The sequence below is a fragment of the Balaenoptera ricei genome, chromosome 10 (assembly GCF_028023285.1).
Source record: "Balaenoptera ricei isolate mBalRic1 chromosome 10, mBalRic1.hap2, whole genome shotgun sequence".
Lineage (NCBI taxonomy): Eukaryota > Metazoa > Chordata > Mammalia > Artiodactyla > Balaenopteridae > Balaenoptera > Balaenoptera ricei.
In genome coordinates this window covers 91,182,383-91,203,303 of record NC_082648.1, presented here as the reverse complement: position 1 = coordinate 91,203,303, position 20,921 = coordinate 91,182,383, and the positions used below count along the sequence as shown (strand labels likewise).

The window sequence follows — 20,921 nt, the reverse complement described above, 5'->3', positions numbered from 1 at the left end:
AGACAGATTGTGAACTCTGAGGTCTGAGATATTTGTCTCTTTCTCCCTTGTATCTGCAGCACTTCGAACAGTGCCAGTTTCATTCAGTAAGTGATTGTTGAATGAATATAAGGTCATTGCATGTCTAAGGAATGGCATGGCCTTAAGTTCATTGTCCCCAGAAAGGTAGGCAAAGGCCCTATTACGAAGAGCCCTGCAAACCACACTAAGTGTAAGAAACTAGGGCTGACATGTTGACGATATTAAGGAATTCCACGGATGCCTGGCACCCGCCCCGCCAGTTACTCCTCTTCCCGAGAGCACGTGCAAGGGTGCCACGCCTCGAGGGCCGCAAGAAGAAGGGCGCCAGCTCTACACACTCCAAAGTAGAGTTGGGTTCTCCAGCTAAAGCTGGGTGGAAGCACATGGTTTGGGCTCCAAGTCTACGTGGAGCCTCCTACTTTGCTCTTTCCAACCTATCCTGCCCTCACTCCCCGCCCGGCTGCCCCGCCGACTCCTGGAAAACACCGGGCTGTCTCCAGGGCTCCGTGAACCCCGCGGCAGGAACCCCGGAGCACACTCCAGCCCCCGGCCCCGCCCTCCTTCCCACTGGAACGCAGCGAGAGCGCAAGCGCGCCTTCCAGAGCAGAGCGCGCGCTCGCGAGCTCCCCGCATACCCGTGCTCATCCGGGTCTCGGCGAACCTCAGCCAATGGTGGACGTTCACGGCCCTCGAGGGCGGGGCTAAGCCTTCCCTCACATGGGGCCTCTGCTCACAGTGGGCGCTTCCAGGCAACACCAACCAGTCAGCCGAGAAAAGGGGCAGAGGCAGAATGTCTAGCGTCTAGGCGAGGATCGACGGTTTTGAGATGGAGCAGCTGTCGCCCCGTAGAAGCGACTGAAGTGCAAGCAGATTCCCCAGTCAGAGCCGCTGTAGTAAACACACTTCAGAAACGTGAGGTGCCGGTGGTCACGTGGGGAGTGCCCCCTCCAATGAGGAGCCGAGGGCGGGGCCGAGGCCGCTGACGCGGCGGTGGTGGCGGAGTCACCCGGCCAGCCTCGGGACCGGTCACCGGCCGCCAACCGTCCAGCGGCCTCGACCACCGCCTCCGTGCTCCGTCCTCACTCCTCTTTCCCGGGCCGAGAGGCAGCGTGGCCGACAGTGGCTGAATTCTCTCTCATTCCTGTCGGCGGCTCGCCTCAGGCGGGCCGTCTGCTCCTCGGGGGCCGCTTCAGTGGGGCTAGGTTTCCGTGACGAACCTCCTGGGGCTGCCCGCGCCCGCTCGGGCCGTCGTGTCGGCTCGGTGTTGTGGAACTTGCTCACCCTCCGGCGGTCCGGGGCCCTCGAAGTTATGCGTCTTGTCCAGGAGGTGGCGGCGGGTGCCGGCTCCTAAAGGCGTCACACCCGGACTCCGCTGACTGGGCAACCTCCATTCATCTTCCAGCTGCGCCGCCAGCGCCCTCTCCCTCTCCGGTCCCCTCCTCGGACTCATTTTTTCCTTCCCTCCCCTCTGCCGCCCTTTGCTCACTCCTTGGGTGCGGCGATTCTCCTGCGGCCGGAGGTGTCGGTTATGAGCCGGACCCCCCTGCCCTGAATTTCTCCGCGGAGGAGCTCGGCGGCGCCCCGCCACCCGCCGCGTCCCCGGGATGGGGGTGAATGCTGTGCACTGGTTCCGAAAGGGGCTTCGGCTTCACGACAACCCCGCCCTGAAGGAGTGTATTCAGGGCGCCGACACCATCCGCTGCGTCTACATCCTCGACCCCTGGTTCGCCGGCTCCTCCAATGTTGGCATCAACAGGTGGCGGTGAGTCAAAATCCCGTGGGAAATTGGTTTCGCTGTTAGATGAATCAAGACTTCACATGCGATCGGCCAGACCTGAGAATTTAGACCTGACACCGGCTTGCCTATGCTGTTTTAATTACTGCAGGTGCTTTAAGTATTAAATAGAACGGATTTAATAGTCCTCTGGCCAGAGAGTGCTGTGCTGGCAGCCTGGAACACCTTGTCCTTAAGGTGTGAGTTGCGTGTCTCTGCGCTAATGGGAACTCTTCCCCTGGATTTATGGAATGCTTAGTGCTGGAGTTAAAGAAACACCCTTCCAGTTCTCAGTGGCCCGTGGGTTGATTTCCTTGGCCTCTTTGTGGCGTTTGAAGGGATTGCGGTTTTCAATGTTTACGTTTGTGTGTGTCTAGTTAACTCATAGTATGGAGAAAATCATTCATTCAGTAGAGTCGCCTCCAAATCCGGTTTTCTTCCACCATGAGGTTGCCACAGGCAAAGCAAGGGAAACATTTCTCTTTGCTCGGCTCTCCCTCTCCACTCCTCCTTGTGGTTGACTAGACAAGCACAGTTTTTCTTTCTAGGCAATGTATAATCCTTCTAGGATTCAGAGCACTGGAAGAAATCTTAGAGAAGTTTTATGATCTTTTCCTGAAACGCCAGGCTAGAGGATTGTTAGGCCCCCTGGTGGAAATGAAACCTTTCTTTCAACAGATTATTGATCACCTACTGTATACCAGGCACTGCTTTAAACACTAGGGATACGGTAGTGAATGAAACAGATAGAACTTCTTGTCCTTTTCAAGCACGTGTCCCAGAAAGCATGTAGTATTTAGTGATGATAAAAGATTTGCAGAAATAGAGATAAAAGGGATGAAAAATACAAGGGGTTGGGGTTGGAGTAGCAGTTTAAAATATGGTGATAGGGAAAAACTCAGAGAAAGTGACAGTTGAGCAAGATGATGAAGCAAGTAATGGATTACAGATATCTAGGGAAAAGCATTCCAGGGAGAAGGAACAGTAAGAGAAAAGGGCCTGAGGTGGAAATATGCTTAACCTTTGGAAGGAACAGCAGAAGGAACCAATATGGCTGGAGCAGAATAAGTGAGAGGAAAAGTAGTAGATGAGGTCAGAGATGTAATAGGGCCAGACTGAGTAGAGCTTTATAGGCAGTTGTCACGATTTGGGCTTTTACTCACAGCAAAGTGGGAATAATTGTAGGATTATGAACAGAGAAGTGATGTGATTTGACGTTGAGTTTTAAAAAAGGTTCTCTGGCTGCGGTTCTGAGAACAGACTCAAATTGTGGGATGGAGGTGGACAAAAAGCAGTAAGACCAGTTAGGAGTCCATTGCATTCATCCAGGTAAGATATGATAATGACTTGGACCATAGTAATTGTGGTGAACGTGGTGACAAGTAGTCAAGTGCTGAGTATATTTTGAAGGCCGGATTCACAGAATTTATTGACAGATTGGATATATGGTGTGAGAAAAAGAGAAGGAATTAGGAATGATTTCAAAATTTGACTTGAGAAACTAGAAGGATGGAACTGCTCTTTGCTAAGTGGTCAGTTGAAGAAGCCATTGAGAGGGTGATTTGAGTTTTCTTTTGAACTTGGTTAAGTTTGAAATGTTTATTACACATCCAGGTAGAGATAGCAGATAGGTAGTTGGATATATCTGGAGTTAAGGACAGAAATCCAGGCAGGAGGTATAAATTAGAGAGTCATCACTTTATAGGTAACTTTTAAAGCCATTTATTAATCCATTCAGTCATTGAACAGATATATGACATGCATCTACTACATGTCAGACACTTTTAGGTGCAGGGCATTCAGTATAAACAAAATAGCTAAAAAATCCCTATCTTGTTGGAGCACATTCTGGTAGAGCCATGAGACTATATGAGAACATTAAGAAAATGACTGTAGATAGAAAAGAGAGGCGGTCCAAGAACTGAGCCTCGGGTACTCAAATGTGTTGAAATTGTGGACCTGTGGAAGAACCAGCATAGGAGTTTGAGAAGGAACATCTAGGAAGATAAGAAAACCCAGAAGAGTATGGTGTCTTGGAAGCCAAGTAAAGAAGGAGAGAGAGTGTTTCAAAGAAAGTGTTTTACCTTTGTCAAGTTGCTGGTCAAGTGAAATGAGGACTGAAAATTAAAAATCATATTTAGCATTTTGAGATCATTCATAATCATGACTAAAGTGGTTTCAGTAGTGTCAGAGACAAAAGCCTTTTGGGAATGGCTTGAGAGAGGCTGAGAGAAGATGGGAGACAACTCATATAGCTAGCTCTTTTAAGAAGTTTTCCTCTAGGGGGATCAGAGAAATGGTGTAGTTCCTGGAGGAGAACATGAAGTCAAGAGAGGATTTTTTTTTTTAAGATGGGAGAAATTACAGCATGTTTGTGTACTGATGGGAATGATATAGCAACTCTATATAAAACACTTTCCTTAGCAGAATTGGTGTCAAAGTTGATTCTGGAAAAAGATAATAAATGTTATATATTTTAATCTATTAATATCTTAACAATATAGTAATGATTCCCTCTTCATAAGATTGTTAGGAGGATTAAATTAGTTTAAAAATGTTAAATGCTTAAAATGTGAGTGGTAGTAGTAAGTGCTTATTTGCTATTTGCTCTTAAATTGGAAGTCCTAGGTAAATAATATCTAGTTAAATGCCTACAGTCAGTTTCTTCTAGAGTACTTTATAAATTTAGAAAATCTAGACTATAAAATTCTGTAGATTAGGGGTTATATATTGCTTTACTTTGTACATCCAACAACTCACATTGTTAAATAATGAGTGAAATAAAACTCGTAAGCATAATAGGAATACTCCCATATTTTCCTTTTTAAAAAAGATTTTTTTTAACTACTAAATATTGCCCTAGATGAGTAACAGATAAAGATGTAAATAATGAAGAGAGACAGACTGTTTTCTTCCACTGAAGTCTGTTATAAAAAGGAGGGACAGATTTTATTTAATTTGTTCTCATAGCACCAAATACAGTGCTTTTCATATAGTAGTAACTCAGTTACTGTTTGTTAATGAAATGACTTCCAGGAGTCAATAATTTTATGTTTAAACAACTTTATTAATTTACTCATTGACCGTAGAATAAGGTGCAAATTCCTTAGCTTGGCATTCAGGCTGTCTTGTGGGTTTCTGTCTTCTTTCCTTTGTGCCATTTCCTTTAATCAACAGTGTTTCCTAGATTTTTGGATTTAACAGAAAAACAAATTTTAAAAAATTTATTTTGCCTAAGTAAGTTAACAGAACTACCTTTTGATGTTGCCATCATTTCATTTAAAGCAACTAGAGAAAGAAGAACAAACAAAACCCAAAGTTAGCAGAAGGGATGAAATCATAAAGATCAGAGCAGAAATAAATGAAATAGAGACTAAGAAAACAGTAGAAAAGATCAATGAAAGTAAAAGCTGGTTCTTTGAAAAGATAAACAAAATTCATGAACCTTTAGCCAGACTCATCAAGGAAAAAAAAGGGAGAGAGCCCAAATCAATAAAATTAGAAATGAAAAAGGAGAAGTTACAATGGACACCACAGAAATACAGAGGACCATAAGAGACTACTACAAGCAACTACATGCCAATAAAATGGACAACCTAGAAGAAATGAACAAATTCTTAGTAAGGTGCAATCTCCTAAGACTGAACCAGGAAGAAATAGAAAATATGAACAGACCAATTACAAGTACTGAAATTCAATCGGTGATTAAATAACTCCCAACAAACAAAAGTCCAGGACCAGATGGCTTCACAGGTGAATTCTACCAAACATTTAGAGAAGAGTTAACACCTGTCTTTCTGAAACTATTCCAAAAAACTGCAGAGGAAGGAACACTTCCAAACTCATTCTATGAGGCCACCATCACCCTAATACCAAAATCAGAAAAAGATACCACAAAAAAAAGGAAATTACAGGCCAATATCACTGATGAACATAGATGCAAAAGTCCTCAACAAAATACTAGCAAACTGAATCCAGTCGTACATTAAAAAGATCATACACCATGATCAAGTGGGATTTATCCCAGGGATGCACAGATTTTTCAGTATCCACAAATCAATCAGTATGATACACCACATCAACAAATTGAAGAATAAAAGCCATATGATCATCTCTGTAGATGCAGAAAAAGCTTTTGATAAAATTCAACATCCATTTATGATAAAAACTCTCCAGAAAGTGGGCATAGAGGGAACATACCTCAACATACTAAAGGCCGTATATGACAAACCCACAGCTAACATAATCAATGGTGAAAAGCTGAAAACATTTCCTCTAAGATTAGGAACAAGTCAAGGATGTCCACTCATGCCACTTTTATTCAATGTGGTTTTGGAAGTCCTAGCCACAGCGATCAGAGGAGAAAAAAGAAATAAAAGGGAGCCAAATTGGAGCAGAATAAGTAAAACTGTCACTGTTTGTGGATGACATGATACTATACATAGAAAATCTTGAAGATACCACCAGAAAAATACTAGAGCTTATCAATGAATTTGGTAAAGTTGCAGGATACAAAATTAATACACAGAAATATGTTGCATTTCTATACAGTAACAATGAAAGATCAGAAAGAGAAATTAAGGAAACAATTGAATTCACCATCACATCAAAAAGAATAAAATACCTAGGAATAAATTGACCTAAGGAGGCAAAAGACCTGTACTCCAAAAACTGTAAGGCCCTGATGAAAGAAATTGAAGATGACACAAACAGATGGAAAGATGTACTGTGTTCTTGGATTGGAAGAATCAATATTGTCAAAATGACTCTACTACCCAAGTCACTCTACAGATCAAATTACCAATGGCATTTTTCACAGAACTAGAACAAAAATTTTTTTAATTCGTATGGAAACATAAAAGACTGTGAATAGCCAAAGCAATCTTGAGAAAGAAAAATGGAGCTGGAGGAATCACGCTCCCTGACTTCAGACTATACCACAAAGCGACTAATCAAAACAGTATGGTACTGGCACAAAAACAGAAGTATAGATCAATGGAACAGGATAGAAAGCCCAGAAATAAACCCACACACCTATGGTCAATTACTCTACAATAAAGGAGGCAGTAACGTGCAATGGAGAAAAGACAGTCTCTTCAGTAACTGGTGCTGAGAAGACAGGACAGCTACATGTAAAAGAATGAAATTAGAACATTCTTTAACACCATACCCAAAAATAAACTCAAAATGCATTAAAGACCTAAATGTAAAATTGGATATTATAAAACTCTGAGAGGAAAACAAAGCAGAACACTCTTTGACATAAATCGCAGTAATATCTTTTTGGATGTGACTCCCAGAGTAATGGAAATAAAAACAAAAATAAACAAATGGGACCTAATTAAACTTAAAAGCTTTTGCACAGCAAAGGAAACCATAAACAAAACAAAAAGACAATCTACAGAATGGGAGAAAATATTTGCAAATGATGTGACTGACAGGGAATTTATCTCTAAAATATACAAACAGCTCATACAGCTCAATATCAAAAAAAAAACAACCCAATCAAAAAATGGGCAGAAGATCTAAATAGACATTTCTCCAAAGAAGGCATACAGATGGCCAAAAGGCACATGAAAAGATGCTCATCATTGCTAGTTATTAGATAAATGCAAATCAAAACTACAATGAGGTATCACCTCACACCAGTCAGAATGGCCATCATCAAAAATTCTACAAACAATAAAGGCCGGAGAGAGTGTGGAGAAAAGGGAACCCTCCTACACTATTGGTGGGAATGTAAATTGGTACAGCCACTATGGAGAACGTATGGAGGTTCCTTAAAAAACTAAAAATAGAGCTACCATATGATCCTGCAATCCCACTCCTGGACATATATCTGGAGAAAACCATAATTCGAAAAGATACATGCATCCCAATGTCCGTAGCAGCACTATTTACAATAGCCAAGACCTGGAAACAACCTTTATGTCCGTTGACAGATGAATGGATAAAGAAGATGTGACACACACACACACACACACACACACGCACACACTGGAATATTACTCAGCCATAAAAAGAATGAAATAATGACATTTGCAGCAACATGGGTGGACCTAGAGATTATCGCGCTAAGTGAAGTAAGCCCGGCAAAGACAAATATCATATGATATCACTTATACGTGGAATCTAAAAAAAAAAAAATTATACAAATGAGCTTATATACAAAACAGAAATAGACCCACACACATAGAAAACAAACTTATGGTTACCGAAGGGGAAGGGGGGAGGATAAATTAGGAGTTTAGGATTAACATATATATACTACTATATATAAAATAGATAACCAACAAGGACCTACTATATGGCACAGAGAACTATACTCCGTATTTTGTAATAACCTATAAGGGAAAAGAATCTGAAAAAGAACATATATACGTGTGTGTATATATATACACACACACACATAAACACACATATATATAGTTATAACTGAATCACTTTGCTGTATGCCTGAAACTAACACAACATTGTAAATCAACTATACTTCAATTTAAAAAAAAGGGTGCTCTGCTATTTACAATAGCCAAGACATGGAAACAATGTAAATTTCCATCAACAGATGAATGGATAAAGAAGATGTGGTACACACACACACACACACACACACACACACACACACACACACTCATACACTGGAATATTACTCAGCCATAAAAAAGAATGAAATAATGCTACTTGCAGCTACATGGATGGACCTAGAGGTTATCCTACAAAGCAAAGTAAGTCAGAAAGAGAAAGACAAATAACGTATGATATCATTTGTATGTGGAAGCTAAAATATGATACAAATGAACTTATTTACAAGAGAGAAACAGACTCACAGACATAGAGAACAGACTTGTGGTTGCCAAGGTGGAGGGGGGTGCAGGAGAGGGTTGGATTGGGAGTTTGGGACTAGCAGGTACCAACTACTATATATAAAATAAAGAAGAAGGTCCTACTGTATAGCACAGGGAACAATATTGAATATCCTATAATAAATCATAATGAAAAAAATATGAAAAATAATATATATGTAACTGAATCACTTTGCTGTACACCAGAAACTAACACAACATTGTGAATCGAATATACTTCAGTTTTTTAAAAAGGGGTGCTTTAACATTAAAAAAAAGTTTGAAGCAACAAACAAATTGTTTTGTAACAATAAAAGACAGTTCTTTGATTTGAATAAATTAAGCTTTATGAAAATTCACTTTGCCCCATTTGATCTCAGACCAGTGAAAACTTTATCGTGCATTTGTCATCTTTGGATTTGAGTGATTTATAATATTTCAATTCCTTCCTTCACTTATTTCTTGTTGAAGTTATGTGACACAAAAACTGATATGTGAATGTCCATAGAGTTACTATTATTCATAATAACCAAAAGGTAGAAACAACCCAAGTGTCCATCTGTTGATGAATGGCTAAACAAAATATGATATATCTGTACAATGGAATATTATTCAATCATAAAAAGGGGTACTGATACATGCTACAACATGGATGGACATGAAAACATTATGCTAAGTGAAGAAGCCAGTCACAGTATCCCACATGCTTTTTGATTCTATTTATATGAAATGTCCGCAACGGGTAAGTATGTAGAGATAGAGAGTAGATTAGTGGCTTCTTCGGTCTGGTGGGGGAGGGGTTCTGGGAGTTGAGCTAAGGGGCATGGGGTTTCTTTTTGAGGTGATGAAAATGTTCTAGAAGGTGATGGTTGCACAACTTTGTGAATATACTAAAAACCATCGAATTGTACATGTTGAAAAATAAAACCCCAGAACCCTACTCACCTCTTTAAGGCCCAGTCCAAATGACACCATTTCCAATATACCTTTCTTTATCATCTTGTCTGGTTGATGAACAGTCTTGTGAGCTCTTATATCATTTTTTGATACTGCTTATATCATCCTTAGTAATTACTTCTTTCATTTGTAAATATTGATATAGTTCTCATATATTCATTTCTCCCCTGTTTAACAGATTACACCTCTTCTTCCTAAAGAGAAGATACCATTCATTTAATCAGAATTTATTTGGGGTTCATATTCATGGCAGGCACTATTCTTGGTACTGGGGATACAACAATAAATAAACAGAAAAAGTCCCTGCCTTGAGAAGCTTCTAGTATAGGAGGAAAAACAGACAATAAAACAAACATGTCAGGTGGTGGTAATTGTAATGGAGAGAAATAAAGCAGAATGTGAGAACAGAGACCTAAATGGAGGAGAAAAAAGCTATGGAAATATCTGGGGGAAGAGCCCTGTGTATTCTTCACAATGTCTAGCATCATGTCTTGTACAAAGTAGGCATTTGGTAATTATCTCTTAAATTTTCTTTGTTAAGTCTAGGATTTGGGAGAGGGGCAGTTACTTCCCTTAACTTAGATGCTAACGTGTAACAAACTCATAATTTGGAAAAATAATTTTTAATGAACAGATTACTTTTGATATTTAAACTTAAACATGTTTATTACACAGTTGATGCTGTCACATGAGAGTCTCTTAATTTTCAGTAACCGGATCTATAAATGTATCCACATCCTTACTTATTCTTTCCTTCTACTGTATGACTTCAGTGAAAGAGATATTGCTTACACTATTCAAAACCAGTATCTTTTCTCCATTGTATATTCTTGCCTCCTTTGTTGTAAATCAATTGACCGTAAGTGTCTGGGTTTATTTCTGGGCTTTCTATTCTGTTCCATTGATCTGTGTGTCTGTTTTGTGCCAGTACCATATTGTGTTGATTACTATAGCTTTGTAGTATCATCTGAAGTCAGGAAGCATGATTCCTCCAGCTCTGTTCTTTCTCAAGATTTGGCTTTTCAGGGTCATTTGTGTTTCCACACAAATCTTAAAATTATTTGTTCTAGTTCTGTGAAAAATGCCATTGGTATTTTTTTTTTTAATTTTATTTATTTATTTATTTATGGCTGTGTTGGGTCTTCGTTTCTGTGCGAGGGCTTTCTCTAGTTGTGGCAAGCGGGGGCCACTCTTCATCGCGGTGCGTGGGCCTCGCATTATCGCGGCCTCTCTTGTTGCGGAGCACAGGCTCCAGATGCGCAGGCTCAGTAATTGTGGCTCACGGGCCTAGCTGTTCTACGGCATGTGGGATCTTCCCAGACCAGGGCTCGAACCCGTGTCCCCTGCATTAGCAGGCAGATTCTCAACCACTGCGCCACGAGGGAAGCCCACCATTGGTATTTTGATAGAGGTTGCATTGAATCTGTAGAGTGCCTTGGGTAGTATGGTCATTTTAACAATATTGATTCTTCCAATCCAAGAACACAGTATATCTTTCCACCTGTTTGCGTCATCTTGAATTTCTTCCATCAGTATCTTATAGTTTTTGGAGTACAGGCCTTTTGCCTCCTTAGGTAGGTTTATTCCTAGGTATTTTATTCTTTTTGATGTGATGGTAAATTCCATTGTTTCTTTAATTTCTCTTTCTGATCTTTCTGTATTAGTGTATAGAAATGCAACAGATTTCTGTGTGTTAATTTTGTATCCTGCAACTTTACCAGATTCATTGATGAGCTCTAGTAGTTTTCTGGTGGTGTCTTTAGGATTTTCTAATTTGAAAAGATACATGCATCCCAATGTTCATAGCAGCATTGTTTACAATTGCCAAAATATGGAAGCAACCTAAGTGTCCATCAACAGCTGAATGGATAAAAATGGATAAAGAAGATGTGGTGTGTGGTGTATGTATATGTATGTGTATACACACACACACACACACACACACACACACACACACAAACAATGAAATACTATACAGCCATAAAAAAGAATGAAAATTTGCTGTTTCCAGCAACATGGAGAAACTTGGAGGGTATTATGTTAAGTGAAATAAGTCAGACAGAGAAAGACAAATACTGTATGATATCAGTTATATATGGAATCTAAAAAATACAACAAACTAGTGAATATAACAAAAAAGAAACAGACTCACAGACATAGAGAACAAACTAGTGGTTACCAGTAGGAAGGGGGAGAGGGATAATAGAGGGGTGGGGGAGTGGGTGGTAAAAACTGTTGGGTGTAAGATATGCTGCAAGGATGTATTGTACAACATGAAGAATATAGCCAATATTTTGTAATAATTGTAAATGGAGTGTAACCTTTAAAAATTGTATAAAGTAAAATAAAATAAATGCCTTTAAAAATCCCAATATCTTCATCTGTACTCTATTTTATAAACTTTGTTAGCTTTATTGAGGTATAATTGACAAATTGAAATTGTATATATTTAAGCTGTAAGATAGATGTTTTGATATATGTATTCATCGTGAAGCTCATTTTTGATTATTCACTTTCACCTTTTCTTTAACGCCGTCCTCTTTTTAAGTTGCTTCCAATCAACATTTAAACATGCTTAAAACCAAATTCTATAAACAAACAAACAACAACAAAAAACCAAACAGGAACAAAACCTACCCTTGACATTCCTCTCCTGAAACTATGTTTCTCAGTTCCTTTATAGCCACACTTCCTGAACAAGATGTCTAAATACTGACTGACTTCATTTCTTTATCTTCTACTCACCCTTGAACCCACTCCAAACTTGGTTTCACCCGCCCCCACCTTCTCCACCAAAACTGTTTTCATCCAAAGGATACTTTAAAACTTTTCATTCCTGGACTTTTTACTGTTTGACACATTTGAGTACACCTTCCTCTTCTTCCCTCTGCTTTGGTTAGAGGACTCTCCTATGTTTGTTTTTCTGCCAGAGCTATTAGTGTTCCTTGACGTCTCTTTTTCTGTTCAACCCTTAAATGCCCCTTAAGTCTGTAATCTCCACCCTCTTTTCCTCATTCCTAGGTAATCTCTCTTCATAAAGTCAGTTACCAATCTATATGCCCAGAATTCACAAATTAGTATTTGCAGCCCAGATCTCTCACCTGACCCCCAGATATGTGTCCACTATATATAGATTCCCTCCATATTTGAATGTATTATATTACCTTAAACTCAATTTGTTCAAAACAGAGTTCATCTTTTCCCTTACCTCTTTCACAAAAACAAACAAAAAACTCCAAACTGACTTCTCTTGTGTTTCTTATCATAAATAATACTGCCATTTGCCCAGTTGCTCACAGAGTTTACATATTAGGTTGTTAATTGTGTATTCATTTATTCTACAAATAAATGTGTGTCCCTACTGTGTGCCAATCACTTTGCTAATTTCTGTGGATAAAATGGTAGTCAACAGCTAAATTCTCTGTCCTCAGGGAGTTTACAATGTAGAGAGAGATTTATTCAGAATTAAGTAATCATGGAAGTACATTCTTCTATCTCCATTGCCACTTTAGCCCATACCACTATCCTTTTTATGTAGATTTTTCGTAGTTTACAAATCATTGCTCCCCTTGCCTTCCTCTAATTCATCCTTTACACAACAACCAGAATCATCTTTTAAAATTGTTAATCTGATCATGTCCTTTGCTATTTTAAAATCCTTCAATGACATTTATTTACCCTTACGTAAGGTTTCAGAAAGCCATAGCATGGTTTAAAATCTCTGTGTAATCTGGTCTTCTGCTTCTTTTCCCAGCCTCCAGGGATTGCCTCACTGAGGCATTTGAACTAAGCATTGAAGTATGAGATGGATCTTAATAAACAGAGAAAAGAGGGAAGGGGATTCCAGCCAGAGGGAAGAAAATTCCAGACTGAGGAAATAACGTGAGGGAAGGCACTGTATTCTGATACTGGCAAGGAGGTTGATGTAACCGAATCATATCATGCATAAAAAGATAGGCGGTGTTGTTTAGCACTCTTGGTTCAGTGCTTTAGATGGTTGCCTGACTAAGACGAGCTTAAGCAGAAAGACAGTTTATTGGCAAGTGTAATTGAACAATCCAAGGGAAATTGGCTTCAGACATGGGTTAATGCTAGGGCTCAGAAGGGCCAAATTCTCTTTGCATCTCCAAACTTCACTTATTCTGCACTGGGTTTTCAGACAGGCTGTCCTCTGGTGGTAAAATATAGCAATAACAATAGCAGGTATATAGTAAAAAGCATTTGCTTCTGACCCAGAAGTATCAGCCAAAGTCTGTGGCATTTCAGTGGCTCTGTTTGGGCCAATTCTGAACCAGTCATTACGAACCTGATTGTCTGAGCTGGAGTTGTTTGCCTCATGGGTGGAATCAGCTTGACTGGACTGAAGTAACTGAAGTAGAATAAGTAGGAAGTAGGTGGATGTCCTAAAACAACAGATGCCTATTATATAAGAACTTGGATCAGAAAGTGGGACCAAGTCAGAAAAACTTTGACCCCTGTTAGGGAACTATAACTTTGGCATCTGAGTGAATGATAGAGAAAAGAGACAATATAGCAGTGTGAAGCTTTATCAACAGTTCAGTTGAAAGATAATATAGACTTGAATTAGGGAAATGGCTGTGAGGAAGGGGAGGGACGCAAGAGAGTAATTGTGGAGGTGCGATGGATAGTTTAGGTGACTGTAAAAGGCAGTTACGTAGAGGAGGGTGAGGGAGAGAGTAAAATGTAAGATTCTCATGCTTTATGCCTCTTTGACAATTAGACATTAACTAAGTTAGGGATATATCATATTTAGATGATGACAAGAGTGAGTTTAGTTTAGGTCATGATGAATATGAGGTGCTGCTAAGATCAGCATGGGAAATGGAGAAAATAGAAGTTCAAGTTCGGGGAGTATAGACATTAGAGCTGTGGATATGGGAGTAATTCCTATAAAATTAATAGGGGAAGCATGACTGATGATATTAGATAGAATAAGACCCATCAATACCTTGGAGAATACTGTATTTAAGATGAATAGGAAGTGGTGAAGGAGACTGAAGAGAATCAGTCAGAGAGAAAGGGAGTCAGGAAACCAAAGGTGGCAAGAATTTTCCTTCATTGTGCTAAAGAAGGCAGGTTAGGATGAGTTTTGACAGTTATGCAGGAAAAATTTGTCAAGGACTTGGAAATGGACAGAAGAAATTGCTGCGTATCTGAATGCTGGGCATTGGACCCTCCAGAACCTAGAGGACCCTCCAGGAATTATATTATTTTGATTTAGAGATATATATTTTTGTCCTTGATTGACTAGACTGTTTTACAACTCTGCAAAAAGGCGGCAAAAGTTTTGTTCTGGAAAACTGGTAACAGAACAGATGTTTCCTGCCTATACTAATGCAATTATTCCTGTTCATGCCATGCAAATGAATTTTATAGACTGGGCAATGTAAATCTCTGAATGTCAGATTCTCATTTGAACCAGTTTTAACATCTTACTGGTTCCTTCATTCATTAATGAGTTAAATAAAATCTTTGCCATATATTCATTTCACATTTGTATGAGAGTCGTGATTTAACCATTTTATAAATCATACTTTAACTGTTATAAAGGCCTTTGGTAAACTTTGGGAAAGCAGCTTCAATGTAGTTGTAAGGACAGAAATAAGAGTGTATAGGGTGTTACAGAAAGTGTGTGTGTGTGTGTGTGTGGCTGGTGTAGGGGAGGAGGGTGATGGTTGAGGGAATGGTGAAGAGAGTTTTTATGGGAGAGGTAAGACATAAGCTGGATGTACAGGTTCTGGACAGGCCGAGGAAAAGTGAATTTTGGGTAGATCAACAGACTTGTAGTCCAGACAGGATGACAAATAGAAAATAAAATATATAGATAAGGTGAGGCCCGAATGTGTAGTCCTTTTAATGACAGCCTGAAGTGAGTTTAGAACATCTGACTGTCCTAAAACCTAGATACTAATCCCTGCTTTCCTATTCAGTAGCAATTGGGCTGACTTTGGGTAAGTCGCTCCTCCTTCATTTTATTCATTCAGTAAATGTTCATTAAGAGATTGTTATCTGCCAGGCACTTTGCAAGGCACAAAGATGAAGGTCATAGTTTCTGCCCATAAAGAAACTTTCACACCACTCAAGGACAAATAATTAGAATATAGGATGTTAAATAGGACTTCTGTAGGGGCTTCCCTGGTGGCGCAGTGGTTGAGAATCTGCCTGCCAATGCAGGGGACACGGGTTTGAGCCCTGGTCTGGGAAGATCCCACATGCCACGGAGCGACTAGGCCTGTGAGCCACAATTGCTGAGCCTGCGCGACTGGAGCCTGTGCTCCGCAACAAGAGAGGCCGCGACAGTGAGAGGCCCGTGCACCGCTATGAAGAGTGGCCCCCACTTGCCACAACTAGAGAAAGCCCTTGCACAGAAATGAAGACCTGACACAGCCATAAATAAATAAATTAATAAATTAATTAATTAAAAAAAAATAGGACTTCTGTAGAAATATTCTGGAACTCCTCCTCTCTCAAACCAGTATCTCCCTCCCTCCTACCTCCTACACTTTCCCTCCCCACAACTCACTCTCTCTCTCTCTCACACACACACACACGCACACACCACCTCTACTCCTAATCCCTCCTCCTCCCCCAGGGTTGTCTCTCTTCTGTGCTCCTAAGATTATCCTAATATGAAAAGGGAGATAATAAAAAAAAATCCTTTTTATCTGATATCATTGGGACTAGTAGTTATTTTAAAAAGGCAAGTATAAAAAATAACATATAAATGTACATTAATTTGACAGCTTTTGATGTAGGATGGAATTCTAGGTCTCGATTCTCTGTCTCTCTTCCTTATCCACGTTTACTCCTTAGGTGATTTAATCTAGTCACATACTTGAATACCTCATGCACTTCCTGCCCTGACCTCTATCTTGAGTTACAGACCTAGGTATCCAGTATTTTTACTCAGATTCCAAATAAGCATCTTAAACTTAATTTTGCCTCCCTCTCCTCCATCTCCCACTGTTTCTCTATGTCACATATGGCAACATTCACCTCGTTGCTCTGCAAAAACCTAGGAACCATCTTTCCTTCATTGCTTTTTTTCCCTCACAACCCCATCTCTAGTCCTTCAGCAATTACTATTGCTTTTCTTTCAAAATAATTCCCATATTCATTCAAATCTCATATTTCCACTGCTATCATACTATCCAAGTCAACATTTCTTGCAGGACTACCGCAATAGCCTCCTAACCTCTGTACTTCCATTTTTATACCTTCCTTCCCAGTCTCTTCCACGTGGAAGCCAGAGTAGTATTTTAAAAAACCTTAATCAAATCAGGGCATTCCTACGCTCAGAATCCTCCAGTGACTTCCAGGGTATTAGCATTTCTACTTCTCTACCCGAACATTATATTCCCTTATAACTTAACAGGGCTCATTCCTTCAGTATCTCTCCTTAGAGAGGCCTTTTCTGACCATCCTGTGTAATTGCCCCTACTCCTTCCCTACGTCTCCCACTTTTCACTTTCTTTCTCCTTGCCCTGTTTTATTTTTCATGGCATTTATTACTACCTGAAATCATTGATTGATGGATTGAATGACTGATTGATTGATTGTTTTATTCCTTCACCAAATTACACAAGAGAGGGGTTGATTCATTATTGGTTCCTCAGTCCTGTAACACAGTTCTCAATGGTTGGTCTAGGGACGTTTTGGGTTCCCAAGACTCAGAGTATTTGTGAAGTCAAACTATTTTTGTAATAATACTAAGACATTATATGACTTTCTTACTGTCATTTTCTCAAATCTGTGCAGTTGAGTTTTCTAAAAGCTACATGGTAAGTGATGACACTATTGGCTATGATGGCTAATGGAATGTGTGCTGATGTATTCTTGTGTTTTAAAATTTTTTCAGTTTTAATTTCTCACATGAATGTTGGTTGATATTACCTATAAGACAAAGCTCTTTGGGGTTACTCAGTAATTTTTAAGAGTATAACGGGTCCTAAAGCCAAAAAAGTTGAGAACTGCTGCCTTAGAACAGCACCTGGCACAGGGTAGGTGTTCATTGTACACTTGTGGATTGAGTGTCTAAATGAATATTGTTCTGCTGAGTTTGCTAATGGAGTTTCATGTTGGCTTTCATGCATAAATTACACTCAGTATGATATTGCCTATCATTTTCTTTAAAGTTGTTTAAAACCTTAAAGACCCTTGTGAAGCAAAGCAGTACAGAATTCCTCTAGTACATTTTTTTCTTCTGATCTATTATAGCTATCTTATCCACAGGTAATTAGAAACTTTTTTGGTGATTTGCCGTTTATCAAGCCTTTTTGAAGCATTCAATTTAGTTTTCTTTTTACACTCATTCAGTCAGTTTATATAAAATGTAATTATGTGATTACAATAAGAAATTCAGCTGGCATGAACAGGTTTAAATAACACAATTGACTGTTGACATGCCTAGAAGTTTAACTGATTAGAACAATAATCGGATGTAACACAGAATAATAGCTTGCTTTTCTTAAGCTGAATTTAGCCATGGCCATCAGTCAGTCAGTATATGGCTTTGTATGTTTCACAGAAGTTATGGAGAGATTGTATGATGTCTGTATGGAAATAGCAAAAATAGTTATTAGTAATATAAAAGCTGTAACTTTTCTTTTTAACTTGATATTTTAAAATTAATTCTGACATTTTTATTTGGTTTGGAGTGCATATTTGTTTTAATTGGGCATTAGAGTTTCCTAGAGATGAAAGAAGGAAAAATGCAGTTTTAAAAATGGGATTCTATTGACTCTAGTTATTTTTGCCATTTTTATCTTATCCCAGCTCTCTCCCCTCAGTAGCAACAATAACAACAAACTAATATCTTAACATTTGTGGTTTTTTTCTAGTTTTGCTGTTTTAAGTGATATAAGCCAGCAGGAATTAAAAGACTATAAATACAATGACTTAATATTAAACTACTATGCTATATAGTATGTATGTACTGGGCAATCTTTTTACTGTTATTAACATATGATGGGTGGTCAGATTCTAATTTGGGGGTTAAAATACCTTTTTTATTATAGGATTTAATGTTACTATTTTTTGTAGTGAGGGTCATAATTTTGGATGATATAATGGGAATAGAAAGGAAAGACTGAATGAAAGGGAAGTACTAAAAAGGATTTGGCAACATATATGAGAGATTTTAGAAAAAGAAACAATGATGATTCTAAGTTTTGAGATCCCAGAAAGGGAGCTATAAAGTCAGAAGGAGCTAGTTCAGGAGTTAGGATGATAAGCTTGTTTCAAGGTGTACTGTAGTTAAGGAAACAGTAGGATACCAGGTACAGGTACAATTGGTTAACAGGGACTGAAGCTGGGAAGGGAAGTTGGGACCAGATGTATATATATAATTGGAAATAATCCTTTGTGAGGTGATAATTCAAAATAGAAAATTATGAATATACTAAAAGAGAGACATAAGAGAAAACAAAAAGGAATGACAGTCTTTATGATTTTTGAAAAAATATACACGTTAAAATCTTTGTACTCAAAATTTTTGGTTTATAGCAGTAATAATAAGCTTCAAAGGGCCTTTCCCACCCAAAGATGATATATTTATCTGTATGCTTTTCTAATTTATATTTTCATTTAAACATAAAAATATCTACTATTATATTGACACTGAGGTTGAACTCTAACTTCTTTTTCCCCAATTGAAGGTCATTTCCCCCAAATGGTGTTCAGATGCTCCAACAGTATTTATTGAATAAGATCCCCACTGAAGTGATATCTTAACCATATACTAAATTTTTTAATATTTTGAGGTCTGTTTCTAGGCTATTTAATTTTCAAAATATGAATTTTTTTCTGATGAAAAATAAATTGTAAATAATTCAAACAATATGAAGAAAGTATCTGGTAATAGTTTAAAAGTGCAAAAATATGAATGCATATGTATATTAATATGAAGCATATTTATACATAAACTTTGGTGTCTCTATTCAAAAATGTAAATGATTCATTGAATATTACTTTGGGAGCTAATTTTGTTAGGTTTTGATAATGGGATCATGTTATCCTTGTAAAATACCTTATATCCTTTTTATACTCCCTAACATTATAAAAAAGATGAATTCTCTGTTCCATAAGGGTTTGCTAGAATTCACCCATGAAGTCTTTTGGGTTGGGGTCTTTTGGGAGTAGGCAGATTCTTTTTGTAGATATCTCAGGGTACCTGTGCAGTCCACACACTGTACTGCCAACATCAAAAACCTTGCTAAAGGGATGAATTTTAGCTTCCATTTTAGTAGTTTATGACTCTGTAATCTACTTTTCCTATGGACCGTTTATTGGATTTAGAGTCCATACCTGACCCAAACTGTTCCAGTTTGGAATTTGGAAGTTTGGAAAAGGGATACACAAACTCTAGTTGGTTGATACTGTGCCTTGACACTGAGCAGTCATAAAAAGCTAGATATCTTAGCATAGAAAGGTGATTGTAGAAAGAGAAAAACAAGACCATTTATTTCCAAAAAGGAGCAGGTATCCTGGGTTCCTAACATTCCAGAATCCTTAGACTTGACTGTATTTCCTGAGCATAGGTTACATGAGATACTCCAGTATTCTTCCAATTTTCTTTTTTTGTTTTTTTTGCTTGACTTAGTTTCTTTTTGGTCACTTTGATAATTGAATTTGATAATAATTCATATTTTCTTAAAATGTCTACCACTTAATCTAATCACATTTTCATATGTATTGCCAAAGTTGTATACTATATTCTTTTATTTTAATAACCACAATTGCTGTTATGGTCCCTTTCTTACATTACTAATAGGTATTTGTATAGTTTTCTTTTTTTCTTTTTTAGTGAGACTTGACAGATGCTTTTCTGTTCTGTTGATCTTTTGAAAGCATAGCTTTCACAGAAGGAAAAAAGGATATTGCCAAGAGTTACCTCCACAAAATGCATCAACTCAGATAGTTGGGTTCTACCAAACTTTTAAGAACATGCAGCTTCAGTGCTATAAAAAGCACTGTTCTGTAGTATGGTAAAAGAAGAGGGAACTATAGTCCAGTATTATTTAGGAATAAAATGTACAAATTTATCAAATGGAATACAAAATCATATTTTAGAAGTATACTCTATTGCATATAGAAAATGCAAGGATAATTCAGTATTGGACATATATTAATATAAATCTCTATATTTAAAGAACAAAGAAAAATCATAAGATCATCTTCATAGATGCTGAAAAGACTTTTGATAAAGTTCAACATCCATTCTGAATAAGAACTAGCGCTAAACCAGTAATAGAAGGCTGCCTCCTTAATACAGTTATATTAAAAAAATCAGCTCAAAAGCCAGCATC

General features: G+C 38.4%; 1 protein-coding gene across 4 annotated transcripts in view; it reads left to right on the top strand.

The window, feature by feature from the left end:
• The first annotated feature begins 1,576 nt into the window (after window positions 1-1,576).
• CRY1 (cryptochrome circadian regulator 1) overlaps window positions 1,577-20,921 on the top strand; it is a 95,007-nt gene continuing 75,662 nt past the window's right edge. For 3 of the 4 annotated variants that reach the window (XM_059936827.1, XM_059936831.1, XM_059936826.1), the window contains exon 1: window positions 1,612-1,783. In XM_059936827.1, the coding sequence (XP_059792810.1) occupies window positions 1,626-1,783 (158 nt within the window). In that variant the 5' untranslated portion in view covers window positions 1,612-1,625. Of the gene's footprint in view, window positions 1,784-20,921 lie in introns of all 4 variants that reach the window. The other variant, XM_059936828.1, reaches the window with a different exon arrangement.